At 33.2% G+C, this 16960-nt stretch overlaps 1 protein-coding gene across 1 annotated transcript; it reads left to right on the forward strand.

The window, feature by feature from the left end:
• The first annotated feature begins 4108 nt into the window (after nucleotides 1-4108).
• On the forward strand, nucleotides 4109-16079 carry Hdc (histidine decarboxylase). Its single transcript, XM_067274718.1, has 14 exons — nucleotides 4109-4162; nucleotides 4723-4773; nucleotides 4877-5049; nucleotides 5135-5248; nucleotides 5325-5447; nucleotides 5515-5649; nucleotides 5718-5861; nucleotides 7447-7513; nucleotides 7590-7752; nucleotides 7834-7904; nucleotides 7974-7993; nucleotides 8102-8200; nucleotides 14985-15086; nucleotides 15155-16079. The coding sequence occupies exons 2-14, from the start codon at nucleotides 4746-4748 to the stop codon at nucleotides 15803-15805; spliced, it is 1890 nt and encodes a 629-aa protein (XP_067130819.1). The 5' UTR covers nucleotides 4109-4162; nucleotides 4723-4745; the 3' UTR covers nucleotides 15806-16079.
• Nucleotides 16080-16960: the final 881 nt, after the last annotated feature.

The raw sequence follows: 16960 nt of genomic DNA on the forward strand, positions 1-16960 counted from the left end.
TGCATAAAAGACATTTAATTTTCTTTTACTTTTCACTATTTGTTTTGCAGACACTAAGAGGGTCTTTTAGTCACTCTTATCGTGGGTTCGGTCAGATGAGGCTAATAATGAGGACAGATGGTGAGGAACAGACCCAACAGATCGCGGTTTGTCCCTCATCCAGGTTCGGTTTCCGGTTTACAAGTGATATTAAGATTTTATTTTAAGTGTTTAAATAATTTACATTTAGCTATCGTAATTATATTTCAACATATTTTGAGAGTATATGATGTTTATAAACATTTTGAAATACTATAATAAAAAGCACATTTATACTTTTTTTAAATCAGGGCCGAATTTATGGCGATCGAGGCCCTAAGCTCTCAGTGTTTCAGAGGTCCCATATTCTGCCAAGTTAAAATTTTAAAAGTAAATTTTAAATTGAAATGAAAAATTTATTATTTTATTTCTATAATAAGCAGGTTTTGTTTAATAATATCGACAATTTAAAAATTTTTTGTTTATTAATAATTAAATTTCATTATTTCAAATTTAAAAAAGTGAATTCCCTAGCACAAAACTTAAAGCAAGTTTCTAATTGATGTAAGCAGTCAAACTGAGCTACAGTTTAAAATCCAAATGAAACAAATGAACAATTGGTCTCGAGAGAATAAGGCCCCAATAAAACGCGAGGCCCTAGCTTAGCATATGAAAAAATCCGGGCCTGGGTTAAATATAATTTTAATCTTTCATTTCTATTCAATAGTATGTGTAGAGTTACTAATAGTATTTGTTTATTCACTACCGGTATAAGCTGTTCAAAATGTTACCAAATAAAACGAAAACCTGCCATACCGGTAAGAGTATTCGATACCGTGCGATTCCGTTATATACAGGTTTAACTGTAGATTTAATTTTGCATTTTATGAACTATTTGATTTACATAATCATTAAACCTTTCTAAAAATCACTATCATGTATACATGATAGTGATTTTTTACATAATAATAGTGATTATATTTATATAATAACTAGCAGGTAGGCCCGGCGTTGCTCGGGCAAAAGTAACGATAGCGAAGATTAAGATTATTACTTTATAGTCAATCTTGCCCTTTTCACAAAATGCAAGAATTGGGTTCCCCTGTTTTCGGACTAATTCGAGAATTTTTAGATGGGTCTAAAAATATGTTCGATTTCCCGCAAAAACGAAAAAAACTGCATCTGCGTCTTGCACGTCGCTTTCTCTTAACAATTCTATTGTTACGTAACACTTCCATTGTTGATGGAAGTGTTAAGCCTTATTCCTGTCCCTCTCCCCCGTGGGGAGGAATTTCGAAAATGCCCTTCTTAATGTGCGTTCTCGTGACGTATTCTAACTGTGTACCAAATTTCAACTTTCAACTCCTAACCGTTTGAGCTCTGCGCTGATTATCATCATCAACTCGTCTCGATTATATATGTTACAGTCAAAACCCGTTTTTAGTTGGAACGCGTTTTAACTAGTTGAAAGTAGTTTATACTGGATGTATTTGTTAAAACCCGTTTTGTCTAGTTAAAACTAGTTTTAACTCAAATTCATTTTTACTAGCAGTAAATTCCAGTTTTAACTAGACAAAACGGGTTTTAACAAAGAAATCCAGTATAAACTAGTTTCAACTGCAACATATAGAAGGATTCGGGTAAGATGGTAAGGGGAGAAAGATGCCTACTTTTTGATAATTTCAAACGGTGACGTCAAATATTGTCATGTGTTTGTATGATGAATCGTTGGGCCAATATTGAGTGCGGAAAGCTGTAGTTGGCTACCGTTACCACATTTTCTACATCCGAGAAGAATAAAAGCAAGAACGAAGTTTTTGTTGCGAAATGTTTCTAGAATCATTTTAAAACTAAAAGTTAAAATAGAATTTGTTAAAAATTGCAAAAAACAATTAATGTGTGATGTAGTTAAGGTTCTAAAGTTTCCATTGTGAGCTACCGCCAATCCCGATCGGACATGCTAGAACACGTGACTCCACTAGGCATCTTACCCCGACAAATGGAAAAGAAGCCACATTTTTCTTGGGGTAACATGCCTATTTTTTGTTAATTGAATTCCAATATGCCTATTTTTAATAAATTTTTGTTTTCTCGTTTTATTGCAGGATATGCATAGAAATTATATAAGGACTTCTCAAAAAGGTTTTTGGACTGAAAAAAGCTTTCAGCTAGCTATAGAGCACGTCAGAACGGGTGGAAACTTAACAATACTTATACTGTGCTGTTATACTTACTATGAAGTACTTTGTACTACATATGCAATAAATTAAATTTGGTTAAGATATTCGAAAATTAATTTTATGCTATTATATTTGTTATCTTACCCTAATGGCATTTGGCATCTCACCCGGATACTTGCGGTGAGATGCCTAAAATACCAGACAGTAAACAAGTCGTCATTGCAAACGCAATATACAATTATTTTTCATATACTCCAAAGTTTTCTTTGAAAAACATGCTCAAGAATATGATATTTTCGTTAGAGGCCTCCAAAACCCAAATTATCGCTATAATTTCCTTCATAAGCAAAATGTTAGGCATCTTCCCCGAATCACTATACATAACTTTATTTATTTCCCCCAAACATATTTATGTAGCTAAAATTAGTTTTAACTAATGTTAAAAGTTAAAACTAGTTTTATCTAAAATCAAAACATGTACAGCAGTAAATTAACTATACAAACCCCGTTTTTAGTTAAAACTAGAATTTACTGCTAGTCAAAAATGAATTGACTAGCAGTAAATTCCGTCAGCCAAAATGCCGTCAAAACTAGTTTTAACTAGACAAAACGGGTTTTAACAAAGACCTCCAGTATAAACTAGTTTTCAGCTAGTTAAAACGCGTTCCAACTAAAAACGGGTTTTGACTAACATATATATAGATTAAATGATGATAACATGTTTATGATAGTCTTCGACTATCATAAACATGTTATCATCATTTGTTATCATGTTATCATGTTTATGATAATGTTACATGTTTATGATAGTCTTCGACTATCATAAACATGTTATGATAGAATGTTATGAAGACTATCATAAACATGTTATCATCATTTAATCTATATATTATTGTATTTTGTAGATGTGTATAGAAAAGCAGAATATACGATATTTGATATTAAATGACTTACAAAGTACAGTACTAGCAATCTATATAAATAAAAATGTAAATGTTCGTTTGTTCAAAATCTTAAATCTCCGAAAGTTCTTCACCGATTGCTTTGAAATTTTGACACAACGTTTAATTCGAATACGCGCGTGTTTTTATATACCTACTATTATATAAATGTCACACGAAAGAGGAGGAGAGGGACTGGATTAAGGATTGTACCGTGAATAACTCAGCTTCTATTATACTATTTTAGATCCGGTTTTTTATTTTTAACTGCGTTTTAGTAGGGTACCACGTGGGGATGAAAGAAGTGTATTCCTTAACAATGGAAGTGTTAACAATTGAAGTATTAAGGATGAAAGTGTTAAGAGAAAGCGACGTGCAAGATTTACAAGCGCAGATGCGGTTTTTTTGCGTTTTTGCGGAAAAACGAACATATTTTTAGACCCATCTAAAAATTCTCTAATTAGTCTGGAAACAGATTAATTAGAGAGACCCAATTCTTGCATTCTGTAAAAACGGGTAAGATTGGCTATAATCTTAATCTTCGCTATCGTTACTTTTTGCCCGAGCAACGCCGAGCCTATCTGCTAGTTATTTATAAAATAAATTAAAAGATATTGACAAAATTTCACCGATACTTGTACAAAGCCAATAGGAAAACCGTTAATTGTTTCTCATTGTACGAATACGGCAACTAAAAAGACAATGTTAAATGTATGCATCACTTTTATCGTCGTTACGTGTCTTAAGGAGCGTTTCTTACAATTTTTAATTGGGAACGTAGTTCGAAAATCATAAGTATCGATCGAAAACAATATCCCCGTTCGTCGATAGCCTATAAGAGTATCAGACAGAAAGAGTTAACTCACTAACGTTGCCACTAGAACGATAATTGGTTGGGTATCATCGCGTCACTCTAGAGGATATAGTAATAGCGCAAACGCAATGAGTGTTATATTTCTTTATAAACAAGATCGAACCACTAGCAAGTTTTGTATCGGCTGCATAAACATATCAGAAATAAAGGTAAGAGCAAGTCTCTTTTATCCTAGAATAAATTACTTTTCTCTGAGTTACAGTTGATGGTAAGAAGATGATTTAGAATAAAATTAACTTTAAATAGAAAATCGGAAATTTTTTCTGATTACTTTAAAGGTTATTTTGCTAATAAATATTTTAAATTTTTATTATAAAATTATTGGAAATTTTCATAAAGTTTTGAGATAATTTTGAATGTCTTTTAACGACTTTTAAATGTTTTATCATCAAATCCAGCGATAAATTATACCAGACAATTTCTTTTGGAAGAACGTTGTTAACGATCATACAACAGTTATTCTGAGTAATTAATACGTTTTTTTTTTTTACTTAAAAAATAGTATTTTATAATTTTTATACTTAAAATTTTAGAACAAATATGCTTCAAACTTACATTAAAATTTTCATTAAGAATATTAAATGTAACGTGGAGGAATAAATATTGCTTAATTGGATGAGTTCTTGTCCGGATTCTCTAACATAATAAACAATTCTTCGATTAAAAAATATATCCGCTAGCAATACTCAATTTGCATATTTTATTATAGGAGCTACTTACTAAATATAACCGATGAATTTGGAAGATTACAGAAAATGGGGTTTGTCTCTTTGAAATTCGAATTTCAAAACAATGAAAAAAAATGTATATTTTTACAAAACTGGCGACGATAGATTTATGAATTTATGTTTGATGTCATTCAGGAAAAATCTTAATCGATTATACGGCAGATTATCTGGAGAATATACGCGAAAGACGCATTTTTCCCGACGTTAAACCGGGATACATGAGGCCTTTATTACCAGAAAGTGCTCCAATCGAAGGCGAAAAATGGGAAGATATTTTCAACGATATCGAACGAGTGATCATGCCGGGGGTTAGTACGGAATATTCTATACATTTTATTATTCGAAATATAAACATGTTATTAATATCACGTTTATGGTATTTAAATTTTGTAGGTAACTCACTGGCAAAGTCCTCATATGCACGCTTATTTTCCTGCTATAAATTGTCCTGGTTCGTTACTTGGTGATATATTATCTAATGCGATTGGATGCTTAGGTTTTACATGGGTAATAATGTTTCATTCGGCAGTTTTGTTTTATTTTATTCTTTAAACAAATATTTTTCACAATTATTTACAATCAGGCATCCAGTCCGGCGTGTACCGAATTAGAGATTATTGTAATGGATTGGTTAGGGAAAATGATAGGATTACCCGAAGAGTTTCTTCACGCTCATTCCAATGGTTCGGGTGGAGGAGTCATTCAGGTAATGTCATGTTTATAGCCAACTGTAACTCATTTTAATAGTTTATGAGAAAGTCCACTTCCTATAGACTTCGGCAAGTGAAGCAACATTTGTAGCATTGCTTGCGGCTCGAACGGAAGTGATTCAAAGGGTTAAAAAAGATTATCCGGATCTGGACGAAGCAGAAATCAATGGTAGACTCGTAGCATATTGTTCCGATCAGGTAAGATCATAATTTGTTTAATGGAGATTTATTTAAAGTTATTTAAATATAAATTCTTATGTTTTAAGGCTCATTCTTCGGTCGAAAAGGCAGGATTAATCGGATTGGTCAAAATGCATTACATCGAAAGCGATGAAAATTTGAGCCTTCGAGGAGAGAAATTAAAAGAAACCGCGGAGAGAGATAAACAGAAAAGCCTCATTCCATTTTTTGTAAGAAACATTTAATATTATACATAAGCTATGTTAAAAGTTATTATAGTTATTTCCATCTAAAGATTCAGCAAATTCCATTAGAAAATTATTGATATGTTGGGATTTTCTGAACGCATTTTCGTGGTAAAACAAATTCGCACGAATGTAAATGCTGTAATGACTTGGAGTGAAACTTGCAGGAATGTTAAGAATAAAAATTTGTTTCAGATCGTTCAATTTAAATAACAGTAACAATTTATTTATTTAATTTATTTTAAAAAGAGGAAATAAAAATGTGATATAGTACCGGATCAAATATCCTGCTTCCAGAAATACGGATTTACCAGAAAACAGATTATTTTTGAATTGGAGGACTAAGTACAGCCGTCCTTCGCTTTGTTTTAGTTTCCTGGCGTACGCATCGCATGATTCCATTTCCAGTGTGGTTGCTGGCTTACGGCGTGTTAGATCCAATTTCGTTCTTTACTTTCCATTGTTTATTTTATATTTTAATCCTTAATTTAAGAAATCCGGACCACTTCCGGTCGTAAGCTAGCTGGATATATGGTCCGGTACTGTATTATTTTCTGTTCGTAATATTTGTTCGACATAATCTGATGTTTATTGTTTTTCGTTGTTGAGTTTTTCAATCATGCTCACAAGGAGGGTCTTTTAATCATGCCCGTCATGAGTTTGGCCGGGCCCAAAATGGACAGCCCGATGGTCAGGGACTGACGTATCCACGAAAATTTCTAAATTGATCTTTACTGCTATGGAAAAGATTGATGCTTTTACGATTCAAGGCACCAATCTTTTCCAAAATGGTCGCCTTTACCGCATTGGTTATTTAGCCATCAAATTTTCTATCTGTTGAACTTTGCACTAATCGTAGATTTTAATATTGGCCAATTTCGTACGCTATACGAACGTTTTGTATTTGAATGAAAATAGTAAAACTACGAAACAATTTTTATCTATTTCCATTCAAAACCAACTCTTGACGCCATGCAACTTTCGTTATATAGTCCATAATAGGCATTCAGTTATAAAAGGTATTGGTTCGTTGTCGATTGCTACACTTTCCGTAGTACTGCAGTGTAATATGTAGAGCAGTTATGGAGAAACTGAAACCTACGGACCCTTTGAAGCCCATAGGATGATTTTTTGTGGCCCGCAAGCAGTCACAGAATACTATTACAGAGAATTATAATACTATTATTGACTACAATTGAAAAAACGACTCAATTTCTTTAAATTCATTTCTCGCATTCTTATTTAAGGACCAAAATTTTCTGTAATACGTATTTTAATTTTACAGATAAAACGAATAAAGTATGCTAATGAAAATATAAATTCATTATTAACTTTTGCGATAATATTTTTTATTTATTTATTAAAGGATAATAATACTTTGGAGAAAGTTTTCCGACTAATTTTGTAATCAAAACTAACATCTACTCAAGTTGTAGTTTCCGATACAAAAGAAAATTCCATAGTTTTCACATATGTCACAATTAATCATTATAAAACTAAATCTTACTAAAAATAAAAGCAATAGCAAACAATAATATTTTATTTAATAAAAAACCCCCTCTTTTTATAGCTTTGTGCTACATTAGGTACAACTGGTGCTTGCTCCTTTGATAATTTAAGCGAATTAGGACCAATCTGTAAGTACAGTACATCTCACTAAATGGATATTATACAATAAAACAGATATTATAATTTTTTTAATGACGATTTTAGGTCAGAAAGAAAATATTTGGATCCACGTAGATGCTGCTTACGCAGGAACTGCATTTATTTGTCCCGAATTCAGAAAATGGATGAAAGGCATTGAATACGTTCAATCGTTCGCATTCAATCCTTCAAAATGGATGATGGTTCATTTTGATTGTACTGCAATGTGGTTGGTTAAAATATTTCCTGATTATTAAATTATAACCGCATTTTAAGTATCTTATCTACTCAATAAAATGAATCTCTGCAGGGTAAAAAATAGCGGTGCCCTCCACCGAACATTTAATGTGAATCCTCTCTATCTTCATCACGAAAACACAGGTAATGGCTCGCATCTTTCACTTATATCTTTGCTTTATTTCTGTATTAATAATAATTTGCAATTAATAGGTCTAGCTATTGATTTTATGGTAAGTTAGTTTATATTTTCTTCTGACAACTGAAATAGATAAATTGCTTAACATTTAAATGAAATGAAATTTATTAGATTTACTTATCATCGTAAATTTCATTTACAGCACTGGCAAATTCCGCTCAGTAGGAGGTTTCGATCGCTAAAATTATGGTTTGTTATTCGAAGTTTTGGAATTACGGGACTTCAAGAACATATTCGTTACGTTAGTAGGCTAATTTAATTCTTGAAAATTTTATATTTTTATATTAATGGAATTCCAAGATAAAATAATCGTTTCAAGAAAATAATTTCGTATTGCTGATTGATTCCTTTAATTAAACAGTAAAGAGATATTGAAAATAAAAATGTCGAAGATGGAAACTATTCATCTAATCTGTTAGTTTAAATGAAATTTATACTTTAGAGTATATTATAAAAAAGGTTCATATAAGCAGGGGTCGCTCTGGAAAATTAAAAAATATCGCCACCATTTCGCCACTTCAAATTATTTATCGCCACCAGTTTTTCTACTAATTAATGCAAGTTTTTCTACTAATTCGGGTCTCCAATTCGAACGAAACTTGAAAAGCAGGTAGCCTTAAACACAAGCAGTTCCATGTTCAAACAATAGGACCCAGTTTTCAAGCGTTTCCAAAAATTGAGCCTGTAAAAATTTTAGAACTTTCCGTTTAGAAATAAAGAAATCTTTTCCTTATGCATTATGCGGCGAATTCGAAATTTCACAAGAAATTGTAAATGAGGAAACAGTACTTAAAACCAATAAATAAACAACTTTTAATGTGGAAAGGAAACGTAAATGATAATTGATCTATTCACCTGTTTTGCTCATTTAGATCTTGACGAATTTATTGTTTCATCTGCAGTGGTGGTTTCGAGCACAATGACGGGAATAAAATACTGTATTTCTTTACAAAAAGATATTCAAAGGAAATTGAAATTTTAAAATTTATTAATTCGAGTGCTTTTAAAATTTGGGAACCAAAAAAAAAAAATCGCGATATATCCGAATCTGTGATATAACGAAGGGCTATTGTATTAATACTAGCGCCAGTGCTTAGCGTCTCGGCTACCCGAAGACTTAAAACTTCCAAAGACTTACAAGCTAAACACTAAATTTTCAGAGGCTCAATTTTTGGAAACTCTTGAAAAGTGGATTCTATTATTTGAATAACGAGATGTTTGTGTTTAGGACTAAGTGCTCACCAAGTTTTGTTCGAATCGGAGACCCGAAAGCCTGACCTTCCCCTTGCTATCAATAGGAATCATTCTTAAATATTTTTTTAGTGAATAATTCTGAGTAACACATTTGATCACAATGTTTAAACAGTATTTCACAGGTTCTGTCATGTCAAAATTTTGTTTTAGTCAATTTTTTTTTTTTTTTTTTTTTTTTGTAACTCTTTCCGCCCTGTGGGCACTAAGAGGGCCTCTTATAGCAAACCCATTATGGGTTCGGTCAAGCCCACAATGGGGCGGCCGGGTGGTGAGGGACGGGGACCGACATATTCGTATGACCACCCCCGAAAAATTCCTGGGGATTTTTCGACCCATCCGGATTCGATCCCGGGTTCCCCAGGGCGGCAGGCTGCTAACCTTGACCGCTCGGCCATCCGGCCGCTTATTTTAGTCTATTGAAAAAGATGAAAGTGAAACGAGCGATTATTTATAGTGACATCGTCACAACGCCGGGCTGCAATTTTAAATTAAATAAATTTAAAATATGTTCTCCACCTCAAATTATTAGCAGTGTTTTGCCCCTCTACATCATACTTTTCCTTTAACAATAGAGTCGGGCCGGTCATCTATTAACCGCTTTTAGGGAAAGTTTTGAATTGAAATAACGTGACTTCCGGTTTGCTTCGGACGTTCGTATGCAGTTAGTCGGGGCCTCCAGTCCCCAAGGTTCTATATCTGATGTCAAATTTTATCTATCTAACTCCCTTCTCGAGATTAAGGAAAGACGGACAAACGACAGTGGGAATTTATAGGTCTACAAATTTTTGAAATTGTAGCCAAAAAGTCATCCCGAAAAATTCCCCAAAATTTTTGTCAGTCGATAAAAAATCCCAATCTGGAAATGCTGGACGGAATTGCACAAAACTGCCTTCGATTCTCAACGTCACTTCGTACTTTGCACGGGACTCCCATTGTATTGAAGCTCGACATTTTGCTGTTTTTCCTGACATGTGATTCAATTTCACGCTGAATGTCGAAACAAGCGGACTAGATTTTATCGCCACTTTAATAAAAATAACGCAAAGTGGCGATTTTGGCCCAAGCAACGCGACTCCTGTATAAGGTCTAAAATACTATATAGTAATCCTATGCATAATCTACTGTATATACGTATATAATTAACTTTTTTTATACCTAGTAGAATCTCGGTTTATCAAACTCTCTGGGACTGGAAATTTAGCTCGTTTAAATCAGGTATCCGTTAAAAACTACCTTATATTTTACAATACCTAAAAAATGTTTAAATAATCAATAGATGGTTTTTGATTTGTTTTAAAACTACTCTGGAACCCAAGAATTTTTCTGCGTGGTTTGTCTTGGATGTGACGGGCCTCGTCCCTCATCCAACGATCGAAACCACGTTGGGCTTACTGAAAAAGGATCTCTTAATGCCTGCAGGTTGAAAAGAGTAAAAAAAACCCGCATGAATCGAGTTTTAAGATTCTTTTATTGAAGAAGACATTTTTAAATTGTCAATTTTATTGTAATTTTGTTAGGTAACAATTTAGAAAAACAGTTAATGTTTGACTATTTCCACGTTATCTTGCATATACAAACCATTCGTTTTGATGCTACATTACATCATAATGTCATCTTGGAACCATTTTATTCATTGGACTGCAATTTGAAAAAATTGTAGACCTGTAAATTCCCACTCTCTGTCTTTCCTAATCTCGAGAATGGAGTTAGATGGAAGACGAGAGCAGATATGGAAACTTTAGGGGCAGAGGCCCCGATTAACTACTTACGAAGTTCTGATGCAAACCGGAAATCATATTATTTCAATTCAAAAGTTTTTTCCTGAAAGGTGTTAGATACATGACCGGCAGGACACTTTTGTTTAAAGGAAAGTATAATGTACAGGGGCAAGTCACTACTAGTTTGAGGTGGAGAGCATATATTTTAAATTAAATAAATTAAAAATTGCAGCCGGGCATTGTGAGAATGTAAGTAATTGTTAAAAATAGTTTAAATTAAACATTCGCTAACAACGAAGCTTATTTGAACTGACGTAACCATATATGGTCACATGGTCATCACGTAATAGACTTTTTCGTCTTTATTAGTGAATAATGCATCACATGGTTTGCGATGATTGTTGTTTTGTGTTACTATCGTAACCCAGAACAACAATTATCGATTCTGACTTTTGACCATCGATTTTATCATTTAATAGGCAAAAATAGTGAAGAAATACGTTTTAGTACGAGGAGAATGCGGTAAATTACATAATTTGGTACTAAAGGTGTTAAATACCATCTATATACTACTAAAAGTCTGAGATTGTTGGTTGATTATAATTAAACTAGGAGCCCCGGGACGCCCCCTAGTGGGCGTTCTTTACAAATTTTATGATAATTAAAAATCATTGTTTATTTAGTGTTTTAGTGTATTTAGTGTTATTAAACATTCTATAAATACTTTAAAATAGTTTAATTTGTTTATTTACCTTCGCTAGGGCACCCCTAGTGAGTGTTAATGGAAATAATAATTTATATTGTTAATTTAAATGTTTGAAATATGACACACGATAGGGGCGCCTCTAGTGCCCGTTTTTGTCATACCGTTACGCGGACGGACAGGCGCGAGTTCAATGGGCTATACAGGGTGGGCCAACGAAAACGAAACGGCAGAGTGTTCGTGTTCGTCCAAGCAAATCGCTCGGACAGGTCGATTTTATTCTCGAGGGGACATCTTTTGCAATAAAGTTTTTGCGATTCTGAATACAACAGACAACAAAAAATTTTAAAAACTCATTTATTTTGTATTAACTAAACAAACATTTATTTCGAAAAAAATGTTTGTTTAATTAATATTCAGATTCGCAAAAACTTTATTGCATAAGATGTTCCCTCGAGAATAAAATCGACCTGTCCGAGCGATTTGCTTGGACGAACACGAACACTCTGCCGTTTCGTTTTCGTTGGCCCACCCTGTATATATAGATACAGGTGCTGGCAAAACTTCCGGGTCGATAGGTCAAAGTTCAATAGCTGTATAAGACGGCCGGATGGCCGAGCGGTAAAGGTGGCAGCCTACCGCTCTGGGGGACCCGGGATCGAATCCGAACGGGTCGAATAATCCCCAGGAATTTTTCGGGGGGTGGTCCGTTCGGATATGTCGGGCCCCGTCCCTCACCACCCGGTCGCCCCATTGTGGGCCTGGCCGAACCCATAATGGGCCTACTAAAAGAGGCCCTCTTAGTGCCCACAGGGCGGAAAGAGTTAAAAAAAAAAAAAAAAAAAAAAAAAAAAAATAGCTGTATAAGGCTTAGCACCTCGAAGCAGTACCCACAAGATATTTTTTTTTTTTTAATTGTTTCCTTCCTACATTTCTCTTTGAAACACCGAGCTTATCTTTACCAAAGAAAATTCCCAAGATAAAATAAATTGAATGTGATCTAAATTGTCATAATTTTTTACTTGACGCAATTTTTTACATTTCAGATAGTTTTGTTTGGATATCATCATATATTCTTTATAAATTTTTAGTAGTAAGTAATCTAATGGGTCGCGGGGTCTAGTGTTATACCAAATGTTTAGAAATTAGTGATTAATTAATTTAGAGACGTCTAGAAGAAAAGATTAACCTGGAATTATAATCAAACCGCAAATATTGCAAACAAGACAGACGATTACCGATTACATTATTTAGGCTTCCTAAGCAGGATATTTGCCAATTTTCCCGCTACATAACTTATTTGATCTGTTCTGCTTGTTATTCGTTCATCCTCCAAAATTTTGTAGATTTCCGAATGCTTCCTTCATTATGCAATATTTACCTATCAAAATTTGATGAGAAATATGTCAGATAATATCTAAAAATGTAGTTATAACAACTTCGCTTAATAAGTTTAAAAAGACAAATTCTATGAGACGATGGCATTAAAGATAAGCATGATATTTTTTAAGTTGATAGTCATAGGAATCAATTGTAGTGTCCGCCAAACAGGTTTTAGGAATAGAAATAGTAAGAAATTTTTGTCTGTTGGCAGAAGGCAGAAAACGCATAATCAAGATAAAGCCATATCGTATGAGTAGTTTTATTGTTATATCGGAACTTTAGATTTTGTCCGCTAAACCCAAGTTTCACTTTATCACATCTGAAAAGCGAAGGAAATGTAAATTAAAGATACAATTTATTTCTTTATCTTTTAGATCCAGCTTTGATTCGATTCCGGGACCGTGTTCAGTAACGCAGAATAATAAGTCAGAATTCTGAGCGGCTTACTGGGCGGAGTTAAGAATATTCTGAGCATTATCGAGTTTAATTTCTAACACACAACACCGTCACGAGTACACAGACACCGGTGTAGGCCTATACATACGAGCGTATATTATTTGCCAGACAACTAGGAAAACTGGCGGACGAAGTTAAAATTAAATAAAAATAAATATAATGAAAAAAATTAAAATTGTAATTTCATATTTACACTATTTGAATACCGAAACTTGTAACCGACCTTTTCAGAACTTTTTTATTTCCAGTAAGGTACAATATTTAGATGCGTGAACACACGAACCTGAAGCAATCTCGATAGAGATTCGAAAACGTTTGTTCATGCATCTAAATATTGTACCTTACTGGAAATAAAAAGGTTCTGAAAAGGTCGGTTGTAATTTCATCTTTAAAAATGACGTTATTTATTCCAACACGAGCAGCCGTTACAGTCATTAGCGTAAAATTCTTCAAAGCAAAAACAGAGATGGAGTGAGGTCACTCACAGAAGGTCTACTAAAAAGTAGTCTGAGTAAATATTACTAAAAATATCGTTTAGTATCGTGGCACAGCCTGATTAAGTCAGAATTCTGCGTTACTGAACACGGCCCGGGTCTCTTATGGAGTCGCAACCTTACCGTTCGTCAAAAAGGAGATTTCTCGATTCAGAGAAACAACTGATAAATTTTAAGCATGCAAAAAACTGATTACATTATATTAATATGAACGAGAACAATGACATTAATTGTTTTCATGATAAATGCTCGTTGCTAGCGGTACAGTACTTTATTAATATCGATTGAGAAATTCAGAATAGTAAAATTAATAATTTGTTAATATTGATTATAATAATTGACGGATTATAACATTGTAAACCGAGCGTCTACTTATATTGTGGTAATAGTAACACAGGTTCGTACAATCTATAATATGTCTCCGACTTATTTGTGACAATTGCGTTATAATTAGGAGTCGTGTCATCCAATTATGACAAACCGTTTTAAATATAAATCGTATTATTATAATGATAACTTAATAATTTGTACGTTAGTTTTTAAATATACTGTACTATTGATAAATATCAAAGCAACGTATTTCTGTATATTTAATTCATATTTAATAAGCATTCGATTACTTGAATTTAATACGTATTGATTTATACTAAGAATCGAGGGACCTGGTGGAAAGACGGTGTAGCCTATTTCGACAAAAAGGAAGATTTGGTTTCAATTCATCAGAATTTTAAAATATGTAACGTTTTCATTAATGTGGGTTTGTGCACCCACATTAATAAAAACGGTACAACTCCTGTGGCATATAACCGAGCCGTGAAAGTTGCTTAAACGGTCTTTACACGCTCCGATTCTGTTCAGGTTTGTCTAGGCAGACCAAGATTCTGTAGTTTTGTAAATATGCCGTTTTTCCACTAAGCCCTTCAATTATCAATTCAAGCTTACAGATTTAAATTATGATTGCATTTTACATAATTTTTATTTGAATATTTAATTAATACAATCGTCTTATATTTACAGACAATAAAGTTAGCAACTGAATTTGAAAAATTGGTCCAGGAAGATAAAAGATTTGAAATTCCTGCTAAAAGGCATTTAGGATTAATTGTATTTAGACTGAAGGTATTTGATATTACTGAATTATAAAATACGTGTTTGATTTATAATATAAAATATCATTTATATTCTAGGGTAAAAATGAACTAACAGAGAAACTATTAAAGCGTTTAAATTCTGATGGAAAAATACATTGCGTTCCAGCATCGCTAAAAGGAATTTATGTAATTAGATTTTCAGTCTCCTCACCTCGAATTACATCCGAAGACATTCGCCTCGATTGGAAAATCATCCAAATCACAGCAACTGAGATTCTTCAAATGCATTCGAATAAGATAACGGTAAATAAACCTTCTATCAAAGAAGTTAAGAAACGAAATCCCGAATTCGGGACAAGTTTACTCTTAGCTAATAGTCCAATGATACCAAAGATCATGAATGGCAGTTATGTAGCTATTTTTGATAATACAGAAGCTATAGATCAATTCATCCAACGTTTTGGCAGTGCATTTGGAAACTTGGCGAAGGACAGTCCCTCTCTCCGTCGACGTATTCGAGGTTTAAGTATAAGCAATAAGCAATACAGTCTGGATTCGAGAATGGATTTGATGAACAGCATTGTTGCTACAGCAATGAATTTATCAACAACTTCTCAACGTACTTCGACTCCGGAAGAAAAGAATTGTTTAAAAGAATCTATTTCCGAAGAAGAAGATTCTTCTAACTTAGTTATTTGTTCCACAAAATGCCAGATGTGTGGTCAAGTTACATCAAAAGAAGCTTAAAAGTTTTGTAAATATCTTCAATATATCAGCACACATTCAGTTTTGTTTAAAAAGTCTTTCAAAATTTTCTAAGATTTTGATCGAATTAAAAGAAATAGAAATTTTTCTTCTTCTAAGCAAAACCAAGACAAAAATTATAAAATAGCTACAGTAGTAATTTATATTAGCAAAATGTATTTTTATTTATTTACCGTATTAAGCATTATCACATGTTTATTTAAGGAAATTATCATACCAAGTTAAAATAAAAATAAGTTATTCAATCAAATTATAACTACGCCTATTAAAAATTATTTAATATTACTAATTCGAAATTCTTTTAATTACCAATAATATAAAATTTCCAAAAATCGATTGATTCTAATAATTTATACTGTGAAACCTAACCAAAACGGATACCTGTTTAAAAGGAAAAACATCTTCGGAATAAAGAGGTTTTCGGTTAATGTTACCTTAGGTTCCAAGATGGCGGCCCATCCGGTCGCTATTTTGGATTAGTTTAGAGACTGCGCGGTAAGTGATATTTTGATCGGAGATCACGTAGCTCCCAAACCGTAATAAACTACCATAGTAAAATAACTAAAAATTTACTCACATTAACGCTTCTTTTTTTGTTGGAACCTACATTTTTCCCCTGATTTTGTCAATTCTTCAGCACTTGTTGCAGGTCTTTTCTTCCCCGAGCCTGTCGATTCTGCTACACTTGTAAACGTTTTATTTCTTTGTCTTTGTATTCGAATTGGTTGTTGCCTTTTCCTTCTTTGTTTCTTTATTTTTAAAATTTGACACTGGTGCAGACGGAACAAATTCTGGTTCAAGCCATTTTGGTGTTTTTCCTGTCCCTGGATATATCATAGCGTATTGTGGGTGTAGGGTAGACGTACCAGTTCTGGCCAGAAAACAAATTTAACTTAAAAATATAATCACAAATGAAACAAACTTTTATTGTTAACTGTTCACACAGTTAACAATAAAAGTTTGTTTCATTGGACAGATTTGAATATGTGGTGATTATATTTTTAAGTTAAATTTGTTTTCTGGCCAGAACTGGTACACTGGCCAAAACTGGTACGTCTACCCTACTATAGATTACTATCTACGGAATTTCGGGAGTGAGTATATATCTGAACTGAGGGGACCGAGACGAGTTCAACA

Source organism: Centruroides vittatus, unplaced genomic scaffold, assembly GCF_030686945.1.
Source record: "Centruroides vittatus isolate TY-2023 unplaced genomic scaffold, ASM3068694v2 contig_1154, whole genome shotgun sequence".
Taxonomy (NCBI): Eukaryota; Metazoa; Arthropoda; class Arachnida; order Scorpiones; family Buthidae; genus Centruroides; species Centruroides vittatus.

Excerpts from the sequence above, each read along its gene's own strand:
- Hdc (XM_067274718.1), top strand. The coding sequence starts at position 4,746 with ATGAATTTGGAAGATTACAGAAAATGGG. Across the intron at positions 5,050-5,134 it reads AACGAGTGATCATGCCGGGG|GTAACTCACTGGCAAAGTCC; the intron begins GTTAGTACGGAA and ends TAAATTTTGTAG. Across the intron at positions 5,249-5,324 it reads GATGCTTAGGTTTTACATGG|GCATCCAGTCCGGCGTGTAC; the intron begins GTAATAATGTTT and ends ATTTACAATCAG.